The 22,687-nt window shown below is 41.9% G+C and overlaps 1 protein-coding gene across 1 annotated transcript in view; it reads right to left on the bottom strand.

Annotated features, from left to right (window-relative positions):
• Nucleotides 1–22,454, bottom strand: part of ctdp1 (CTD (carboxy-terminal domain, RNA polymerase II, polypeptide A) phosphatase, subunit 1) — a gene marked incomplete at its 3' end in the record, with an annotated part of 92,365 nt that extends 69,911 nt beyond the window's left edge. Inside the window, exons 1-8 of the mRNA XM_080023917.1 lie at nucleotides 22,121–22,454; nucleotides 20,725–20,808; nucleotides 19,611–19,704; nucleotides 19,305–19,433; nucleotides 14,610–14,760; nucleotides 12,615–12,705; nucleotides 9,262–9,428; nucleotides 5,849–6,850 (exon numbers count right to left, since the gene is read on the bottom strand). Of these exons, the coding sequence (XP_079880043.1) occupies nucleotides 5,849–6,850; nucleotides 9,262–9,428; nucleotides 12,615–12,705; nucleotides 14,610–14,760; nucleotides 19,305–19,433; nucleotides 19,611–19,704; nucleotides 20,725–20,808; nucleotides 22,121–22,401 (1,999 nt within the window). The 5' untranslated portion in view covers nucleotides 22,402–22,454. The remainder of the gene's footprint in view (nucleotides 1–5,848; nucleotides 6,851–9,261; nucleotides 9,429–12,614; nucleotides 12,706–14,609; nucleotides 14,761–19,304; nucleotides 19,434–19,610; nucleotides 19,705–20,724; nucleotides 20,809–22,120) is intronic.
• Between the last annotated feature and the right edge of the window lie 233 nt (nucleotides 22,455–22,687).

Raw genomic sequence — 22,687 nt, 5'->3', positions numbered from 1 at the left:
CACTTTAGATCAGTCTCACTGCTTGGTTTTTACTCTTCCCTTAAAGAGGAGAACTTTCCACACATGAGGAGGCATGCTCAGAAGGTTCTAGTCCTCTTTGGATCTACCTACGTATGTGAACAGACATTCAGTGATGAAGTTCAACAGATCCAGATACAGATCCTCTGTCACTGATGATCACCTCTCAGCTGTCCTTCGCATATCCACCTCAGACATTCAGACCGATTTCAATGCACTTGTTCAATCCCAAGACGGACTTCATTTTACTGAACAAGTAAAATGATCTGAAAAACATTAAAAGCACTTATTGCTTTTTGTATCAAGTTGAACAATTTTCAGTATTTGTGAAGATAAACATGTTAAAAATAAAATGAAACACTGATGTAATGATTGTTTTTACTGTTTATTACTTCTATAGGAGTATTTTCCCATTTGACCTACACCACAATTTCATATATTAAAATAAATATTTACAGAATATCCTTATTCTTCTGATTACCAGTGGCAGCTAATCAAAATATATAATTTACTGCTTTTTACTATGGGAGAAAATTTATATTGAGCAGAATTAAGTTCAAGTTCTTGTTGGTTCGGCCCTCCAACACAGCTCAGGTCTCTCATGTGTAAAAATGAATTGCCCATCCCTGATCTAGACTGACACAAGGCAAAGGGAAATGATTTGTTATCGGGAGTCTTTTAACCTTCATCTTTTAAGACAAGACAATTGTTTCCCTTATACAAAAAAAGAAAAGAAAAAAGAAGAAAGAAGGCTATTATTGACTCAGCGCAGCATTTTCTACTTGAATTAAACTTATTGACGCGAAGACACCAAATTGAGAGCAGTACCTCATTAACCTCGGGGATATTGTACACACCCGGAGCTCAGCAATCAAAATGTTTGCTTAGACATTGACCAAGGGTTCTCCTCCGTAGTTGCGTTCCCTGCTCAATTGGTGTAAATACATGCGCTTGCTCAATACGTTTCTACTTGTCAAGCTAGCCACATCAAAACAAGGGAGGTCTGCCATGTGGCAAAGCATCTGGGCCCATATTTATCGAGCTTATCAGAGTTTGAACCGCCCTTACAGCCCCAAAATTCTGAAAGTTATGCAATATTGTGATCCTATGCTTGCAGGTGATACAAAAATAAATATCAGGATTTTTTGCAATTAAAAGTTAGATCTATATGTGGACTTATGAATGAATAAATATGTAAAGAAATCACAATATTTATGGCTCGTGTGGCATCATTTTTTTCTCCACTTATATCTATTTCCCATTTACACGTATTGAAGAGTTCAAATGTCCAATCAGACATTTGACAAAACAAAGGAAACGGTTTCTCTCAGCAACCCTTTTAAAGCAAGACCTTGCTTGCCTCATCCGGGATGGAATTTTTTTTAATCAATCAATTTATTAGTTAGGGCTGCCCCCTGAAAGAAAACAAGTTGAATCATCAGTTGGGGACCCATCAGTTGACTAAGATTTCTCAAGTCAAGAATTTTTTTTTTTTTTCTTTTCAGTGTGCATTACAATAACAAGATAAAAGAGATAGAAGGTAATCATAAATATATTTTTATATTCGAGCTGCAGACTAAAAAAAAAAAAAAATCCCTGCGATAACATGCGCTGTACGTTAATGGATGAGAGAAGGTGAAACCTCAGGTGGCGTGGTTGGTAAACTAGGCTAGCTTCCATGTCTTAAAAAAGTCTGGCAGCATTTAAAACTTTTGAAGGACCCTAACAGAGTTAAATGCCAACTATGTATGCATGAATTTGCTTATCATTCACCACTTGAAACTGGTACGTTGCATAACTAGGCAGCCATTCTGCAATTATGTGGGCAGATTTAGATTTTCTATACATATAAATTATAATGCAGGCAACAAGTCCATTTACAACTAAATATATATATGTTATGTACAGTGGTGAAGTTGACTGCGGCTCGTCTACTTCATCCTCACGTCCGAGATTAACAAAGAAAACTCCTCTCACGGAGACAAACAATTGCCGAGAGCATCCATTGAGATTCCATTGCACTAGATATGAGGCCTGTAAATATTATTTGGGATGCAGGATTTAAGAAGCTAATGGAAACTCTGCAGCCAGGGTACACTGTCCCTTAAAGAGACACTGTTACGCACGCAGTGATGGCATAATATGACACAATGCAGTGCAGCAGTAAGTTTCACTACCGACACTTGGATGTCACAGCCAGTGGAGGCTTACATGACAGGGACTTCCATTTTATTACAGATGACTGGCGACTGGAGTTGTTGGTTTTAGAAACCAGTGGGAGAGTCACACCGCAGCAAACATTGCTCAAAGACTGAGCGAAGTCATGGATGCATGTGACATTCAAGGAGAAAAGTGAGTACCTGTCGTACATGACAACGCAGCAAACATGATTCGATCGGTCACTTCAAAAAAGTGTTAAAGCCACAGCACCAATTACAGAAAAGCAACTTCTACAGAGAGCAATTGAACACAACTTGCCGGAACTCCAGGTTCTACATGTTTGAACATCTTGTGGAACAGAGACGGTCAGTTACAGCAGTGCGTTCGGACCCTGGTTCCAGCAAGAGGGCCGACCGAGATTTAGACTTAACATCGGCCCAGTTGAGAATCCCAGAGGACACAGTTTCAGTTCTGAAGCCCATGGTCACTCTGGCGGAGTGAGTGTCACAGGACATAAATGCTTCGTTGTCTGCCACTGTCTCTGATCATCAATATGAGGACACGCCTGAAGAGCAAGCTCAGTGCAGAATTTGACAGCAGGTTGGAGCTGACAGGGAGACTTCAAAGCAGTACATGCAAGCTGCAGTTCTCGTATATGCAATCCGCATTTTAAAAACCTCCCACTCAACGGAGCTGGGAATATGAAACAGTGGAAAATATGGCCGAGAGTGTGTCTCAAAACAGTGCGCAGGGCCCAGTGCAAATGAAACCCGAGGACAGCAGCACGGACACTGAGCCCCCTACAAAAAAGAACGACAAGGAGAAGGCGATAAGCCATAATGCCGATGTCAACTTATGAAGAACAAGATCTCTCTCTCTCTCTCTCTCTCCCTCCCTACCTCCCCTCCCGGTGGCCAGTTTGAAAGGCAGCCACAGTGAATTTGATAAACCAGCATGGAATAGCACCCTCAGGTGAAAAACATCTCTGCCAGCTCCAGTGAACAGGAAATCTATTAATCATCAGAAGCCATATTTTCGAGGTAAATAATTTCATCAGAGCGAAGACAGGGTAAACCCGAATGTTGACAAAAATGTGTTGCAGTCCGAACGAAATTCTGGAACTTGCAGTATCATACACTTGACGGATGATTCACTATCCTCCCATCATCCTAATTTTCTTAAAATGATTTCTGGAAACACTCAAAGTAGGCCTTTTAAAATACATTATAGTTTGAATACTAAAAGTCCAATACCAGATCATTTTTATGCACATTGTGGTGTGGGGGTGGTGTGATTAAAGCAGCCACACCTGTCTTGGGTCTAGTTAATTGAGTCTGGAATCGGAGGTGGCTGTACGCCTGTTGCTCGTCAGAGCAATCTACGAGCACAGGTTAAATCACCAATCACCCCACAAACACAGGAGGAGCCCTTGCCATAACACGAGTAAAGTTTTGCAATGAGAAGCTCTCCCTCAAAATCAATCTCCCCCTGCAAAGTGTCAGCAGAAAACGTGTTGCATGCATCACTGTTCAATGGAGCCGTGCTAGCAGCTCCAGTTCCAGCCCAACCACTGTACCGTTGGCTGTCATCTGTCCGACACACTTCTATGCGCCAGCAGCATGCATTGGGATGGATGGAAGCGCGTTAACGCCAAGGCTTGGATATAATGTTAGCGTTAACGGCGACAGATGCACCCCCCCCTCATCCGCATGGGTGTGACCTAGCTCTCAAAAGCAATCAACGACATGGGAGTTCTGGATTCGAGATGGAGGTCTTGGCAGCCAAAATTGCGGTAAAAGTTGTAATTAAATAATCAACCTCCCCCGCGTGAAACGTGACAAAAGCCTGCCCCACGCCGCTTGGGAGGGGCCGACACAACAGGTAATTCTTTCTCCTGGGCAAAGTGGCCTGCTGTTGATTTAATCCCCGAATGCTTTTCCGTGGCTGATTTGCCGAGTGCCATCCTCAACAAGGGAACGAGGTTATTTCCCCTGCTTGATTTCTGAAAGTACTTTGGGAACTGGGAACAACGCGGGGGAGCGCGCACGTGGGGGGGGGGGGCGTCAGTAGTCCCTTTTCAAGAAAAAAATAAGAATATCTATGTCCTACACTGTGTTTGTGCAAGATTGCCAAGTCCTCACGGCATGTGAACCTTCTTACCTCTCTGGGAACTTTTACCTATAGCACTGCAATGGTCATGACATTTAAGTTGACAAATGTTAATTTTTTTTATTACACTACCATTGTATTATATCATAATAATTTAATAATACATGTCTACCTATTGCAGAAAATCCATCTATTGAAATTGAATATTGGAGAATGTATAAAAATGTAGGCAGACCGTTCATTTGATCTGAACTGACCTTATTCGCCCTCTATTTGTTACAACATTTCTAACATTGGTTTAAATGACCCATTATATCTGGATGTAAAAATGATTGTCAGCTAAAACAATTGCGATTAGGCAATTATGTAATAATTGTGACAGCTCTCATCATATGGCCGCAAATTTTGACTATTATATTAATGTTTCAGACCACTTAAGAGTTTCAGTCTTTTGGTAAGAAAAAAAAATTCACGCTTTGTACAGTCTTTTTGGAAAATTATTTAGAGCAAGTGCCACCCTCTGATTTTTGCCCAGAAAATGATGCGCCAAATATTTTGTATATATCGAATCTGACTGTTTCCTACTAAATTTTGTACACAATATCACATCAATAAACATTTTTCATCAGCAAAGTGTATGCCGTTGTAAAACACAACATTATATATGTAATACAAAGGTTGATTCGTTGCTATAAATCCTTCTGGACAAATGCAAATTCAGAGAACCGCAGCATTGCAAAAAAAAAAAAAAAAAAGAAAACACTCTCGAGAGTGAAATTAGTATTGGGAAGTGGTGGGAAACTTCTGATGCTCTGACTAGGCTAATTGCTAATCCCCAAGAGAATTCGGTCACAAGAGTGCTTTATAGTCATCAGTTATAAAATAAAATCTAATACGTGAAATAATGTGGTGATCAGAGGAGCTCAGATGAACATTCAGCGTGACCCTTCCTGACTTAAAATCTGCCGAATCACGATTTGTACTGATCCTTATTTCCAGTAGACGGCCCTCGTGGGCAATCACTGAAACCGTATGGACTGCTATGCAGCCCATGCATAAAATCATTGTAGCAGAGGGTTATATATTAACGTTTTTTAACTAGGCTGATCATGTCTAGTGAGACATCCTAAATAACAATGCTTGACCATAAAGAACTACAGCAGACTTTTTCAAACAAGGCAGCTGTGAAAGTTGAGTCAATGTAAAGGACAGGACAAAAAAATTAAAACACAGATCATAGGCTGTGAGTTGGAGGAACACAAAGACTTGGGCGGCGTAACATCAACAAGGAAAATGATTTTCCTTTGCGGCTCAGTATAATCGAGAAACATAGTGGGCTAAAGTCACGATGGAATGGCAGCACAATGAAAGTTATGATCTGCCTTGTCTGGTTTCATTACTTAAATGCATAACGCTAAAATATTGAAAATATTAAACATTTAAAACAGTTCTTGTATACATAGGCTCTGACTCCTCCGAGACCCTGAACATGAATAAACGTTTAAAAGATGATGGATTACACTGTATACTTTGCCAATGGCGTTGTCGCCTGTTAACGCACCGGCTCTGGCTGCGATGAGATGTGTCGTCCTGCTGGGATCTTTGGAACAGAGCACCAGGCTCCTGCCAATCTTGGCGCCCAGTGCCTTGGCATGGTAGTACTCACGGGTCCTTTCCATGGGGTAGTTGGTGGGATAGAGGCCGCTGAAGACCAGGGTGGTCCCCTGGAGCGCCTTGCTCTTCAACTCTGGCACAATCCTACGGATGTCCGGCATCTCGCCAGCCTCCTTTCTCACGTGGGCCTCGTAACGGCCGTAATACTCGCCGTGGATCCGCTCCAGAACTTCTTCCAGGTAGATCAGATGATCATCCCGGTCAGTGTCTGCCTTCTCTGCCTCCCCCTCCTCATCATCCTCTTCTTCATCCTCCATGCTCTGATCCAACAGCTCCTCTCCCGTGGTGACCCCGGACTGCTCGCTGTTCTGGGACTCCGTCTCAGGTTCCCTCCGGTCCGTGCAGCCGTTGCCCAGCTCCGAGTCTGGGAGGATGACACCCAGCGGCTCCCCTGCCCCCCTGTCGCCACCCCACTGGGCTGGGCCGTCCTGCCCGGAACTCACAGACTGGCTTGCTTTGGTCGCGCCGCGGCTCTCTGCAGCGCAAGGCTTCTCGCTGATGGAGTCGCTGTCACTGTCGCTGGACAGGTCGAAGTCCAGGTTGTTGGCCTCGTGGGCAGGGGTGGACGAACTCTCCCCAACCCGTGGCTCTCCCTCTCCCAGTGTCCGACCGCTATCCTGCTCTTGAGTGTCCCTTCTGTCCCCACTCTCCGTTTGTGGTGACCCCGACCTAGATTCTAATTTGTGGTCCTTTTTGTCCTCACCAGCCCCTGGGGCCTGTGTCCGTTCGTTTGCTGCTGCTCCCTGAGTGGACAAAAGTGCTGTAGGCTCCTCCCTGCCACCGTTGTGCTCCTGTCCTTTTTTCCTGAGGCCATTGTTTTGCTCCTCGGCTCCAGACGTCCCAGATGGTTCTGCACCCTCTGTAGGCTGGTTCGAGCTTGGCAGGTTGCCTGCCAGAGAAAAAAAAAAGTGTGACAATGTAATAGCTACAAGAAACCATTAACAGAGAGAAGCACTACCTCGCTGGTAGTACATTGATACAACGTTAAAGATTTGAGTGGACATAAATATTACATTCTCCATCTCCACCCGTGCAACCGCACGGTTGCATCTTGCTGAAGATTTACAGTATAGAGATACATTATTGATTGTAGTGTTAACTTTTATTCAGATTCCTAAACAATGTATATTTGATAAAGTAAGCTAAGGGGATCCATCACTTTAAAATAAAAATGTATTCCTTAAAGTGACACTATGTAACTTTTTTTTACCTTAAAATAACAGCTTTAAAATCATTTTGATGGTACACTGACTTGTAATATGGAGGAGGACTCCTCTTTCGTTCCCACCCGACCCTCGGAACACCTGTTGTTGCATCTAAATTTTGTGTTCGGGTTCAAAACTGCGGAAAATGTGCATTACGCTTTACGGCACTACGTCACTTGTTGGTGTTTGGCTCAGGGTTTCAGTTAGCCGGTAATTACCGTTTTTTTTCGCTTGGTAGTATTACTTAAAAAAAACCAAAAAACAAAAACTATAAATTATAAAGTTGCCAGTTAAAATGTCCGGTAATAATGCTCATACAAAACATAGCCGCTCCGCCTCCCCGACAACGCGGGCAAAACGGGCCAGTGGTGCGCCCGCCACCTGCAGGGCCGGAATCCCACCTCACCTCAGCTGGCGCATGCCGGCCCTCACTTTCACTGCGCCACGGGGTTTGTTACTCGCACGTGCTGCCCTGGTAGACAGTCGCGCCGGTAGCAGGGGGCCCCGTCCCTGCCCGCAGGGAGAGAGGGCGCAGTCCACGGCTGCGGCAAGATCCGTGCAAGGGGTGCTGTAACCTAGGTATACATTATATTTTCGTTTGTAACATACTGTTATTGAAACGTGACCGATAAGGTTCAAATTTGTCCAGTAAAATAAATTCTTTACGGACACCGGACCGAGTTTTACGACAGTGGTGTAGAAGTACAATTGCACTCATAAACTGAAGGGGTGCAAATACCAAAAGTTACATAATGCGGGTTTAAAAAGAAATAATAATAATAATAATAATAATAATAATAATAATAATTTACATGAACATTTACATTTACTCTTATTGTGCAAAAATAGTTTTTTGATCAAATTTGTTCGGAAATGCACCGTTCTTATGTACTTTTAAACTTAACATTTCAATGAGGAATTATAAATAATCATAATTATATTTTATATGTGTGAATCGTCCGTGTTCGGATATGGACATGGACACGAACACAGCTCTCCATGCGCCCCGATCGAAAGCCATGCCCCTTTCATATTAGCTTTGAACAGCCGAATCCGATTCGACTGACAAAATTCTGAGTCTGGTCCAGCACCAGAAATAATTAATAATAATCGGACACAATCTCCCATATGTTTAATGGGCTGTCTCTCCCCCTCGCGCACAAAGCTGTGAAGTGACATGCAGGAGTGGAGCAAACTGAAAAGTTTCTCCAGAATTCCCTGAACATAGCATGGAAGACAAGTTCCCTCATTCTACGTAAAGGTACATTAAATAGCGGCATACATCTTGCTTTTCAGGCTCATACACAATCTAAACCCAGTTAATCCTTTTCTTTGGCCGGAGTACGAATAGCATATTTACAAATGGGAAATTGTAGAAGGCGTTGTGTCCGATTGTGCTGCGAGAGACGCAGACACCTCGGAAAAAAAGACAAAACAGCCACATGATTAAAGTGTGGGTTGAAAATGTTATCATATTTGGACAGATTGTGTGCCTGTGTAAGCTCTATAATTAATTTTGTCATGAGTGCTAAGCCCAAGATGAGGGTTGTATGTTGTCACGCCATCCTTTTTTTATTTGTTTATAAATGTATGACATTTTCAATTAACACTTTAAAGCATTGCAATAAGACATATTTATCGCATATAGCATTTTACCTCTTTATAAAGTAAGTTGTATTTTATATTGTTTTTTTACCCTGGGCAGATAATTCTGTTGATAACGAATAATAAATTTGACCAAATACGACCTTGTGGGAATCATGATTAAAACCGTGTCTCACCTATATCAGTCTCCCTTAAAGCTGATATAAAGTAAATTAAGTGAATGAATTGTTCGGGGTTTCCTTTTGTAATAGTCAAGGAATCAATATAGCATCTCTGAGAGGATTTCCCTCATGAAGGTGGCCATTGATGACTGGTTATAGCCAGAATTTGCTTGTGTCTTCCAAATGAAGGACCCTTTGTTTACAGGATGCTGTGCTACGAATTATTTTTATTCTTCTTCTACACACGTGCTCACATAGAAAATCTATATGTAAGTACACATTGATTTAGTGTCTTTGAATGTGTGCCCTCGATAATGCATGCACTTTACCTTTCTTGGCCATCTGGGCTTCCCTGGACCCTGGCGGAGCGTTGATGTCCCCCGTGCCCTGGAAGTAGATGTATTTCTTCACAGTGATGAGGTTGGGTGCGAACTTCCACACGTCTTCCCGGTCATCGATTATGCAGACCATCGAATCCCCACAAGGGAAAAGATTTCTGTCAGCCAAAATCGTGCACAGGGTTATGCAAGCAAGCGGCCAGAATTATTTTCAGATATTATTGATCCATCTAAGGTCATCGAGAGTCAGCAACAGGGTTCATTCATAAAAGCAAATACAGCATTGCTGACAATCATTAATAATTCATCATTATTAATTAAGCTTTGTAAATATGGTTACAGTCAGTAGCCTATATGTCTACTACTGTAGCCTACCTTATTGACATGTTATGGTTAAAATGAGGTATGGTACAACCGTAGTGGATTTCTCATAAAGAATCAGACATTCAAAGTAGAATTCCATGTCCGCTTAATGCTGTGGTGATTGCGAACGCTAGTTTAGTGAATACTGACAGACTGTGGGAACGAGACTGAGACTGAGAACGGTGATGCGATGAGATGGTTGACGCTGAGACACCGGAAATGCACGCAGTGTACAATACCGACTGGTCGGAGAGCTGGTTGTAAGACTAAACGGTCGAACAGGTGGGTCATTAAGTGAGGAGTACCTAGGTAAATATAATATAATAATATTTATTAACTGGTGGGTGGTATGAGTGAATGGCTTATTCCAATGTGCTGACAGAATCTGACATTAACACCTGCCAAGTGCCAAATATGGTCGTTTTTCCCTATTGACACGGTAAACAGTCTGAAGCGGCTACACTCTGAATCAAAGGTTTTCAAATTTGTCCCAAGATCCAACTGGGAAAAACAATACATAAATAAATCTAATTATCCAAGCCTTACCAGTTTTTATATATATATATATATATATATATATATATATATATCTTGACATATAGTGAGAGGCGGTGAATGCACCTTGGCTGCTTTTAATATTTGTTTTCTTGTAATCTGACTCTTGACTCTGGGCGACTGATCCTTCCAACTCTCGTTCATTGTTCAGGAAGTCCTCTATCATTCACCTTCCTTTACAACTCCTTTTATGCAGTCAATCATCAAGAAGCGAATCTAAAAAAGAAGTCGTTCTCACAAACTGCACAATCAGTTCTGCTGAATTGTAAGTAGTTATTTATCGCCAAAATAATTTTTACACAAAAAACAAATGATTTTTGCCATCATGAACAAATGATCAACTAATTTTGATCATACCGAAGAACAAATTGAGGCGAGATAGTTTGTGGAAACCTTGACCTGTCATCACGCTTCCTCCTTTGATTTAGCTACAGTAGACCTGGATGTCACTGCATCCGTTGGAGAGAGTTAAGAGAGCCTGATAATCATCCTGAATTTAGATTTCCTTTCACTTCATAATTCAGTCTGAAGTTCCCTTCCTCCCTGAGCCGTTTTCAGAGAGTGGGCGGTGGAAATTGAGTCCATGTGATTTGACAACCGAATCTAATCAGTTAGCGTATGACGTTGCTGCAAGTGACGTCACTGTTGTTGGAACACGCATTCATGACAACATGCCAGCTCACCGAGATGCTCTTAACTAGCGAGCTATGTCGCTCAATGACGACCATATGTTTCATTTGTGCAATACAAATGTGGTAATAAGGGGGAAAGTATCGTGCACAGGAATTTGATTTGGCAAATTAATATATCCAAACTAAAATTCTGTGTGTGAAAGATTCCTGTGATGTGGGAATACAGCTGAAACCTCTTATAGTGATCACGTCTGTCCAGGTCAAAATCACTTTATGCGGATGATTATGAGAACCAAAATATTTTTCTTTACCACCTGACAGTATCAATGGCTCTGCAGAGCCTGACAGGGGGTTCACAGGGATTTTTTGTTTCTTTCAATTCAGAAACTGAGGAAACTAACAACATCTACAGTTGAAAAAAATAAAAAATAAAAAAATGTTTTTTTTTTAAGAAACCGGACATTGTGACGCGCAGTGGAGTGGAGACCGCTCCCTCTCATTACGCATTTAAGCCACTGCTCTTTCAGCTTTCAAGCTTAAAGAGAGAGCAGCTCTTTTCATTTAAGCCTGTAAAACAGGCAGGTTTTTCACCTGCCTGTTTTACGAATTATTAAATACATTTTTAACTTAAAATAATTGTTGGACAGGATTTAAAGTGTTTAATGAAAATGTAAAATTGTAAGTAAATCCTTGGGGGTGTTGCATCGATCCTATGCAAAATCCTGACGGGGCTATAGCACCGGCAAGCCCCGATGTAAGGCAACCGTGAGGCAAAGGGAGTATCAGGGGAGTACATTTAAAAAAAATTGTTAAAAATATATATATAAAAATTCCTATATGCCTATGTTGTCCAATATGAAAAAACCCAAAATGAACACTGTACGATAGGCAAATGATTTAAACAGCATTAGTATAGGAATGATTCTGTCTCAAGCTTTTAGATCCATATAAACGGTTGATCACTGTAACCGTGATCATTATAAATGATTTCCCAGTAATACTAACATCCAAAAAATCATGTAGGATCTGCACCAAATGTTATTCACAGCTCAACGTGATTAACATAATTTATTCACGTTGACAACAATTATTAGTCACCTCTCTTAACCCATTTCCTCCAGTACCAGAGGGACAAACTAATAGATAAAATAATTTTTCCCAAATCCTGTAGGGAGAACACCGAAAACATCTCCGCCTTCAAGAAATGCTTTCAATAAAGAAAAGTGTTCCGATTTTAGAGCCAATATTTCTGCTTCTATAAGAGAATCCAAGCTTTTAGCTAGTGGAGTCACCATTTTGTTTTCTGTTGGTCACAGCTTGATTCCGTCATCACATTTTCAAATCCCGTCTACAATTGATTGGCGCAATGAAAATTCTTGTCTCGGAAAGTAAACCTGAAGCTACCGATGCCAGACCCTGAATCGCAGACAAATTCTCAAACGTTGACGGGGGCTGGCAATTCAGGGGCTGGAACCAGGCAAGGAGAGAGTAACTGCTTTGAAGGAATATTAGATCTCCACCGCCCTTGCACCATTACTAACTGACGCCAACTCTGAAGGTGGGGACAGATGTTGTACATTGGGTAATTGGCAACCAATGCCATGGGGGGGCCATGGATGAATTCCTCAGGGTCAGAACTTCTGATCAAATCTGACAGTTATCTCATTAATCTCTCTCATTTTAATTGAATCAAGAGAACTAAACATCTTATTAACATATTAAGATAAAAATAGGCCAATGTGTGAGCAAGTGTTGCATATGTTGGGCCATTTTTGATAGCAAACAATTGCCCACCTTAGGTTCCCCGTCTTGGAAAACGGATCGATGCACTCATCTCTGGAAAGAATCCGGTGAGAGAACAGCTTCTTTTCAGGATCCAGAAAGCCTGTGAAGACAAATTTAAAGAAGTTAAAAATGTCCAGCCCCATTATAGTAGGGCTAAGGCAGAATTACCAAAGTACATAGCATGGTAAATATAGATATGAGAAAATGTATCCTGATAATAACTTTTGCCATATCGGTCAGCACTACCTTATAGAAAGGGCAAAAGCCAAAAGAACTGCTCTGAAAGTTGCTGACCTCGACCAGCCAGTGCCAGAGGTAAATTATAAACTGCAATTCCAACTGCATTAAACATTAATTATGCAGAGGTGGACTGGTTCCGGACCGGGGGCTTTGTCTTTTGCGCGTGCTGAAAATCTGCAGTCAGAATAGCAATAGCAATTGCTTGGCACGTAAACACAACTTTGCACAAAGGGTTCATTATTGTTTTTTTTCTCTCTACCGCTGTCTCCCACTGCCTCTGTCTCATTCCCTTTCTCAGACACAAAAACATCTACTGGAAACTTATACAAAAGGTAAATAAATGAAGAAGTAATGAAGCTAAAGGTAAGATAATCAAACGGCCATTTTTTTAGGTCATTTTTATTCTAGACAATGGTCAAGCTTGACCAGGGGTTCCCAAACAGTCTTCCCAAAAGACCATCAAAATGTGCTTGCCACATGCTGCCACCCTCCCCAAACAGTAACAATGCATATGCAATTACATATGCATGTTAGAGAGAGCAATTTAAATGTGATTTTTTTCTTCTGTAATGTTCCACCTCCAATATGAATAAAGTATTCATCTATCTATCTATCAATCTACAGCCTTTGTTTAAACACTACCATGACTGTTATTGGTTTCATTTTAAATAGAAGTAAATCATTGAAACGTGTACCCCCCTTCAACCACCCCGTTAAAATCCATTAGACAACAAAAGACTCTTCTGCCCCCTTGTGGTCACAAATAAGCAGTACAAAAACAAAGCCATGCGCTACCTCCCATGCCAGACAACTCTAGACAGGGCAGGCTTTCTAATTACATGCGTTTGTTGACACATACACATGTGATATTTATTTAATGATTATATTTCCCTAAAGCAAAATATTATAACAAAAAAAAAAAAGACACTATAAAAGAGTCCAGGGCTCAACATTAACATTTGTCTGCTTGCCCGGGGAAAGTGAGACTCTGTGTTCAGGCAATTGGAATGCCTCATGCAGTTGTCCTATTGGCAAGTGGAAAAAGAAATGTGATCCCTAAAGTAAGGTTATCTGTAAATAAACTGCGTACTCCATCGCTGAAACGGAGCTTTTCCAGCTGAGCTCCGTGTGCGAGTCTGTCTCACAGTCTCGGGCATGGAGCCAATTTTTTTTTAAAGATTTTTTTAGATTTTAATACTTAAAATAAAATGTTCACACTGTTTGATGAATGTTAATTCACATAACTTCAACTATATTCCTTGCAGAAAGCTTTAAGATTAGATTATTTCAAAGCTCCGGACGCTGAGCCGCTCTTGAATAATCACAATGATTATTCAAAATCTTAAATCCAAATCAAACTCTTACATCAATAATAATTTTAAAAAATGCTAAACAGAGAATAAATTATACAATAAAAACATCTAAATATCTATTTCCACATCGTCCCTGCTGCCATTTCACTGAGGTGCTGTGACATAACCCCCACCACCACCCCCTATTGCCGCCACCGCCAGCGATCGGATCACATATCGGCAATCTCAAGTAGCCACTGTGTATATATACACCTTATTTATTGCAATTTTTACCTTACCCTAACCCTTAATTGTATGTTTTGTTAATAAATGATAATAAATGTCCAAATCCCTGTTGTTTTTTTTGTTGTTTTTTAATTAGGCCTACATTTTCCATTTCAGACAAGTACGTTTGGCTATCGGCCAAGTGGCTGAAAAAGCTTAATGTCAAGCCCTGGAGTCAGTCAAATACCTGCGATCGTGTGTGCGTAAAGGCGGCTCCCGAATGTGAAGACATGCAACTCGTAGAGCTTGGCGATTTTCTCCAGGAATTCCTTGCAGTGCGGGCGTAATCGCGTGTGGAGCATCGGCTCGCCGCGTCCAAGCTGGAAGTGGAAAATCCCCTGGGGAAAAGTAGCAAACGCTTTCAGTATGACACCCTCACAGTTAAAGATCATTTTAAAAAAAAAACAAAAAAAAAAAAACATTGTCAGATATATAAAACTTCTATTTAAAGACAACAGGGATAATTCTATTCTGTCGTTCACTTACAAAGAGAAGGTAAACCATAGAAAAATGGCGTAGAACTGCACATTGAAAGAGTAAGAAAGACTGTGCTACATAGTTTAACACAAGCTGTTGGTTTTGATAGAGGCACCTTTCCAGATCAAAAAAAAGCTGACTCTTCAGTAACTGAATTGGTGGCCCACCTTAGAATAATTGTCTTTGCTACCTTTGATGGAAAAAGTACAAAAAAATATCATAATAATGTATACTTTATTAATCCCTGTGGGGAAACTGGTTCTCTGCATTTACCCATCCTAGTATATCTCGTATCTGGAAGCAGTTGGCTGCACCCGTGGGTTAGGTGTCTTGCTCAAGGACACTTCAGCACGCTACGCACGCAACACAAACATGTACTTGATTTTTATGCGAGTATGAATTCATTTCATTACATTTACAGAACAGTGTAAACTTGGACCGTTAGTTCAGGATCAAAAGAACAAAATGATTCACATCCACATTAAAAGACAACTACATACAATTATATGTATTACACACAGGATCTGGTGTTAAATCCTTTGGGGTGATGATTAGGATGCTACAAACAAAAGCCCATCTAGAAACACCATCAATAACCACGTCCGGCATGCAGAGATTATCACAGAGCATACATGTAGAGCGATAATCTTTATCTGCCACTGCTGGAACTGCACAGACAGGGCCAGAGTCTACCCTCCAAGCCCTAATTACCAGCACCAGTACCATATGGGCCTCTAGCATGTATCGAAAGCAGAAAACCATTTCATTTTCTATAATATTCAGGGTTCATTCTGGCATTACAAAATGAAATTCATTTACAAGTTCTTAATTTTCAAGGCTTTTTACTTTTATTTCAAATATTATATAATCTTAGTGTCACTGTCTATTATTTATATATACACACACTGAGTGTGTGTGTGTGTGTGTGTTTATACTGTATATATGCATGATTGTCCATAGGTAATTGCGATAAATCGTAAATTGTTTGATCTGTTTAGAACAGGGGTGCCCACACGTTTTCGGCTTGCGAGCTACTTTTAAAATGACCAGGTCAAAATGATCTACCTGCACTAAAAAATGCTAAATATATTTATTTATATATATACACTGAGTATACCACCGGGAGCAGCGGAAGGAAGAAGATGATACTGAGTATACTTTATATATACAATATATGTTGGCGTACCTTGCATCACTGCATGAACCTTCATGGCACAATACAATTAAATACACTTATAGTCACTACCTTACTCTGATGACTTGCACTGAATGGAGTCGGCCAGGGTTGCATAGCCTGGACAGTAGCTGCTGGTAGCCAGCCTCAAGCAGGCTTCCAAATGATCATCAGTTATGGTGGAACAGTATTTGGACTTAATAATCTTCATGTGGGAAAAGGCTGACTCACATAAATAAGTACAGCCGAATAATGCAGTCAAGGAGGTAGCACATTTCCTCATGTTTGGGTACTTTTCCTCCGTGAGTAAGTTCCAAAACTGTCCATGAGCCCTGGACTTCAGCTGAATGTCAGCCTGTAGTGTCAACATCTCATCTTCCACTGCAGACCAGTTCAGGTGAAACAGTGCTGCAATTTTTGATGCAAGTGAATCAACCTCAATATCTTCCCTAAATGGGCAGCACATAAATGTCGCAATTGGCTCGAGTAAACCAAAGCCTTGAAACCGTTTGTCAAAATCTGACAGACAGTTTTCAATCTGCTCTGTGTAGCACGCACCGTCAAGTTGTGCACACACCTTTCCTTGGACCTCTAGCTCTGATGCCAGGTTTTGAAAGTTCCCCAAATCCCCAAAAGCATTAACTGAACAGATCGTGTTGACCAGGGTTTTGTGTTTTGCTTGCAGCTCTAAATTAAGCTCATTCAATGTTGGTCAGATCAGCTAAAAATGCCAAGTCTAGCAGCCACCGATCGTCAATAAGTTGCTTGTATTCTGCATTTTTACTGGCAAGGAGAAACTCCTTTATCTCCGGGCAGAGCTCTCGAACTCTCTGCAGGAATTTCCCCCTACTAAGCCACAACACGTCAGTGTGTAGCAAGAGGTCAGAGTAGTTGCAGTCAGCCTCCTCCAGATATGTACGGAACAGCCGTCTTTGAAGAGATCTCGCTTGAATAGAACAGGTGATTTTCGTTGCCACATCCATTATCCCTTTCATGTTTAGCATTTTTGCACATAATGCTTGTTGGTGTATTATCCAGTGGTAGTTAAGAAAGTCGGGCAAAGCATCATCCTCCCTGCACTTGGTAATAAATCCATTTAAGCGGCCCGCCATTGTGGGCGCACCATCCGTGGTGGTTGACATCAATTTACACACTGGGAGCTGGGTTCTCGGTAAAAGTTTTTGAGAAACTGAAAAACTACCTCGCGTGTGTTCTTTCATGGGCAGTATTATTAACAGCTCCTCTTTTGCAGTCATATCTGTAAACACCATCCGAATAAAAATGCACAATTGTGCTGTCTCACTTATGTCCGTAGACTCGTCTAATTGCAATGAGAAACACTCACATTCCACGATGTCCTTCCAAAGCTGCAGTGTAAAATCATCGCCCATTACTTCACAGCGCCGTGTAACTGTACTTCTTGATAGCTGAAGAGCTTTGATTGAAGATAATATTTCTGGTTTAAGTCCCGAAACAACGAGTCAGCTGCTTCAAAGAAGGCCTCTTTTACAATCTCTCCATCTTGGAAGGACTTCTTACGCTTAATGATGGAGTGACTCACCCGGAACGATGCTTCAGTGGCTGCCTTTGCTTTTGGATGCAGCTGTGTGAAAAATGACTGCTGTCCGTTTAACTGCGATTTCAGTTCATTCACCTTTCACTTTCTCAGCTCGCTTTTTGGAAGGAAATCAGTGCCGTAGTTTTTATGAACAGTTAGAAGGTGCATTTCCACATTCCCCTTTCTCCTCCTCCCATTCTGCATGGAAGTGGTTAGCTTTTGGTTTCTAACTTGGTCCGGCTCCCCCACTCATTTTTTATATCCTTTCTTTAGTAGATATAAATTGGAAGGCTAACTAGCTCGCTATACTTTTGCAGTAGCTAACGCGTTTCCTGTGTGTTAGAAGAGAGGAGATCTAAGTAGTTGTGATTGTAACCCAATGAACAAAGTTTTAAGCAACATTAGACTGGCCGCCATGTACGTCAATCAAGTGGCAAAAGCCAAATGGAGGATAGATGATAGGCTAACATCAAAAAAAAAAATATTTGAATGGCACGCAATCTACCCGCACTACCTTTGAGATCTACCGATCGACTTATTGGGCACCCCTGGTTTGGAATATACCTTAAAAGGGATATTTTCCAAGTGTTTAGAACTTTCATCAACATGGGAGTGGACAAATATGCTTGCATTATGCAAATGCATGTTTATTGGAAATCAATTAACAGCCAAAAAAAATGACAAATATCGTCTAGAAACCCTCAAAAGATTGCATTTAGCATAAAAAAAATGTGCTCAAACTCAAGCCCAGCAAATATCTGTACACTAAAATATCCCAGTTTTCCACATTCACAACGAAATTGTCCCGTTTCCACCAAAATTAAAATAATAACATTATACTTGTTGCAGTATCTTTTCAGCACTTATGTAGACAGTTTATCATGTTCTGTCTCACTCACAATTAACAAAATAAAAATCAAAAAACATAGACAATGCAGAACGCATTTAAATTGAACACTGATTGGTCTGTATGTGTCAATCACTGTGTCATTGTCAAGACCGTTGCTAGCCCATCATAGGTGCTATGAGCCACAAGGATGTCAAAGGCTGTGAGAGAGAGAGAAATATATATATATATATATATATATATATATATATATATATATATATAAAAACCTACAACTTTTTGTTTCCAGGGTGGTAATCAAAATGTCAAGTACTCAATCTGGTTGGCTTCAGCAGACATTCGGCCTGCACTGTCATTTAAACATTTAAATGGGTTTAAAGAATTTAGTCGTGAGGTTGGAGATCTAGCGGTGAGGTTGCAGTTCGCAACCAACTGAATACCCCTTACACATGGCGAGCAATATGCAGCCTCCGTGGGAGAGATGGTGGCCACAAAACTCACGAAAGTCCCTCTCTAGAGCCAGTGTTTGGTTTGTCCATTCTGGGCGACTGTAGTAACATGGCGGTGCAACATGGCGGTCTCCGTGGAAGGGGACCCGCTATCTACAGTATGTCGATAAAAACAGCTCATTCTAAGGTAACACTAAACAAATCAATTCTTATTTTCATGGGATTATACACTAATAAATACATACTTAAGAATATTATATTCAATATCTGACAAATCTGTCCCATAAATTCTACACACTGCACCTTTAAAGGGTTAAAAAAGTTTATGCCTATCTTCGCAAATGCGCGATTTGGCCTCAGCACTGGGAAGCAAGTACCTTATTGGACATGCGCTGGCAGTGCTGCTCTGTGGTGTGGATCAGTGTCTGGTCCAGGTCCACCATCAGCACCAGCTTCTTGTTGCGGTGGAGCCTCTGCTGGTCCTCTCTGCCAAGCTGTTCGGCTTGCTGCAAGAGCGAGGGGGGGCGGCGTATCAGAAACCATGAATATCGAGCAAATCATTTATCTGCCATCTTGAAAAGTATCATAAAGGGGAAGTAGGTAGTGAGCGTGAGCACAAGAGGCATTGTAACAACGATGATGTTCTGGAGTAGACTCCGAGGCAGCCACGACTCATGACTCACTTCTGAGCTGACCATCAACTCTGGAACGCTGTGCACCATGGAGACTGTTGCAGTAGAAATGGGCACTTGCTGGTTTCCGTTTGTGCCCTGTAGCCTGAAAGGGGAGAAAAAGAAGGTGAGAGAGAAGAAGAAGAAAAAAAACAAAACAAAAAAAAAAAAACGGGTGTGGGAGTAATGCAGTTAACGGTTGGTGTATCTCTCCAGTCCTTGAACATATTGTGCCCAAGGTTGAAAGTGGATCTGAATATGGAGGCGAAACAAACACAGCAATTTGTTTGCCACTGTGTTTTCAGTGAAAACTGCCTGGTCGGTTTTTGTATTTTGTTCACAGAAAACATTCATTCAGGCAGGCCCATCCAAATTGTGATCTTGAAGCATGGCCTAGCAGTCGGCACATAATGCAATCAAGTATATTCTATTCTATTCCCTGATGTTCAAGGATTGTGTTAGATGTTCTGTTGCATCATTCATGAAGAAAAAAAACATAATATGGAGCTACAAGATGCGTGAATTGACTCGTTTCTCGCAGTGGTTTCATTCCATACACAGCGGGGTTGATCTAGTCTAGGTTTCTTATCAAATGTTCAACGCAGGTATTTGTGAGCTTTGTGTGTGTAAACTGGCTGTAACATTAGAACGGTTTCCAGACACTTAGTCGCCAAAGGAGGCTTCGGAAAACAACTAAATTTAGTCTGCTCAATCTCTGGCGCCACCTGCTGATTTTAAAGAGATGCACACTCTGCCACATAAAAAAAGAGGATAAAATTATCACACACACACACACACACACACACACACACACACACACACACACACACACACACACACACACACACACACACACACACACACACACACACACCTAATCTAAGTTAATTTATTAAAAAGGCACAGTGTTGAAATGTATTCACCCTAAAAATTGTTTAGGTCTACTCTGAAAGGGACAGCTTCTTGAAGGGGCACGGATACAGGACAGCTTTACCACGTCCACCTAACACATCGGCGTGTTCCTTTTATGCACTCCGGTCAACAGAACCAAAGAAAGTCAAAGTCCATCGAGCTCAGAGCGTGCCTGAAAGTGAAGGCTGAAAAAGAGTGTGAATTCCCCCCTTACTGTGTCAGGTCCTGGCCACATTCGGCGCACAGTCCCTTCATCACGATGGGATGGCTGCATTCTTCTACTCGGACAATGACTCCCCTATAACAGAAGGTATAATGAGGTCAACTGCATTTCCATCCACTCAAGTCAGTCGATGCCAAAGTGCTTCACAAAACAGACAACTCAGGATGGACCTGCTAGCATCTTTCCAAAAACCTGAACTTTACAGAGCAGTACTGGAGTTAGGTTTGAGGAAATTAGAATGCAATTATCCCCCATTAGAGACATCTGAAACACTAAAACTTAAACAAATAAACTCCATCCCTACAAATACAACTCCCAAAATACAAGGCAGAGGGGAAAAATTGGATCTAAAATAACTTCTACAAAGACAGGCCAATGACTAGGCGAGGGTTTAGAAGTTGTTCGAAAAAATATTTGTCAAATTGTTCTGTAAACATTGTTCTATAAAACCCTTTGTGAAGGTAAACACGACTAAATTTGGCTGATTTATTTAATTTTGATGTTTGAAAATAAGGCGGGTCTGTGGTCTTGGGGAAAGAAAATCCTTAACTGATACCACAGGCCAGGCAGGGAGATGAGGACACGGACTATTATTGATGGAAATATAATTCTGATGACTTGTGGAGCAAACGGGGTCCGATATAAAGAAACACACCAATGGCAATGTGAATTAAAACGAATAACGAGTGGAAGAATTTTGCACTTGGAGTAAGGTTGCAAAGACGCTCTGCCACACATGCAGAGGTACATGTCACTGTACCTCGCGTAGGGTTAGTGACTTTCAGGAAAATGAAGGTGCAACTTGCAGCACAATTCCATCGGTTATTAAAGAATGATAAGTTGCTTATTTGAACATAGCCATAAAACGTCCACGCGCCAATAACATTATATTTGTGCTACGTGATTTTATACGTCGATACATTGTACTTTGCTTGTTTACTTTTTTTATGACCATTTATAGATCGCCTTCGATTGGTGTAAAGCCCAACGAGCTGCATGTTGTGTATGGCGTGTGCTTGTTAAGGTTATCTAAATCATTACTCGAGACAGCTAACGGTGACAGCTAACAACAATCGTGAGTGTGACGTTTGGATCCCACCGGTTGGATTCCACACTGGTCCAATATTTACCAAAGTCAAAAAATAAAAAGACGAGCTCAACAGCACGTGGATAGGAAAGTCCGGTCGGCACCGCTCGCTTCTCGTCGCATCCTCAACTTTTGTAGATCGGCGCTTGGAGTCACGCATGCAAGCAGCGGCTAACGCTGCTAGCTTGCTAGTAAGCTAGCCTACACCCGTTGGTGGGTTGCAAGTTTAAATTTTAAACCGGCGTCAGTCGACTGCTGTGGGTTTAGGTGGGTTGGCCACCGCCGAGCAGGCTCACTCACCCGGGCGGCAGGACTTGTCCGAGCTGACAGCACAGCTCCCTGACCACTCCGGCGCGGTCCGACTTCACCTTCTCTGGAAGCCTACCGGCCTCCTTTTCCAGAGGCACGGGGGCGCACAACGCGAGCACGGAGTCCACGTTGACGAGGGACCCGGGCTTGACTCTCCACTCCACCAGCCGCAAGGGGAGAGCGCCGCTCGGGCAGCGGATCTCCGCCACCTGCGCCGTGGGGCCCTCTGCCGCTGCTGCACCGCCGCCGCCACAATCCGAGGGGTCCTCCATCTGTTTGGCACTCTTTAAATCCGCTCAAAATATCTGGCACCCTTTCGCGACCCTTCCCTGTCATAAAAGAAAGGCTAACCCACGGGGTTTCCCCCAAAGTTGGACCAAAAGAACCAAACACGCTGCCGCCTCGGGAGGAACGGACGCGATGCGGCGGCGCTACTGCGGCCAGCTCCGTTCGCTCTTCCCGCCCGTAAACAGGAAAGCAGCGAGACTGCAGCGACGGGATCCGACAGCATCCGGTAGAAGGAGGATGAGGGCGGCGAAGAGGAAGATGACGGGCCAG

The sequence above is a fragment of the Zeus faber genome (assembly GCF_960531495.2).
Source record: "Zeus faber genome assembly, chromosome: 1".
Taxonomy (NCBI): Eukaryota; Metazoa; Chordata; class Actinopteri; order Zeiformes; family Zeidae; genus Zeus; species Zeus faber.
The sequence above is the reverse complement of the archived record's forward strand: the minus strand, read 5'-3'. Positions and strand labels throughout refer to the sequence as shown.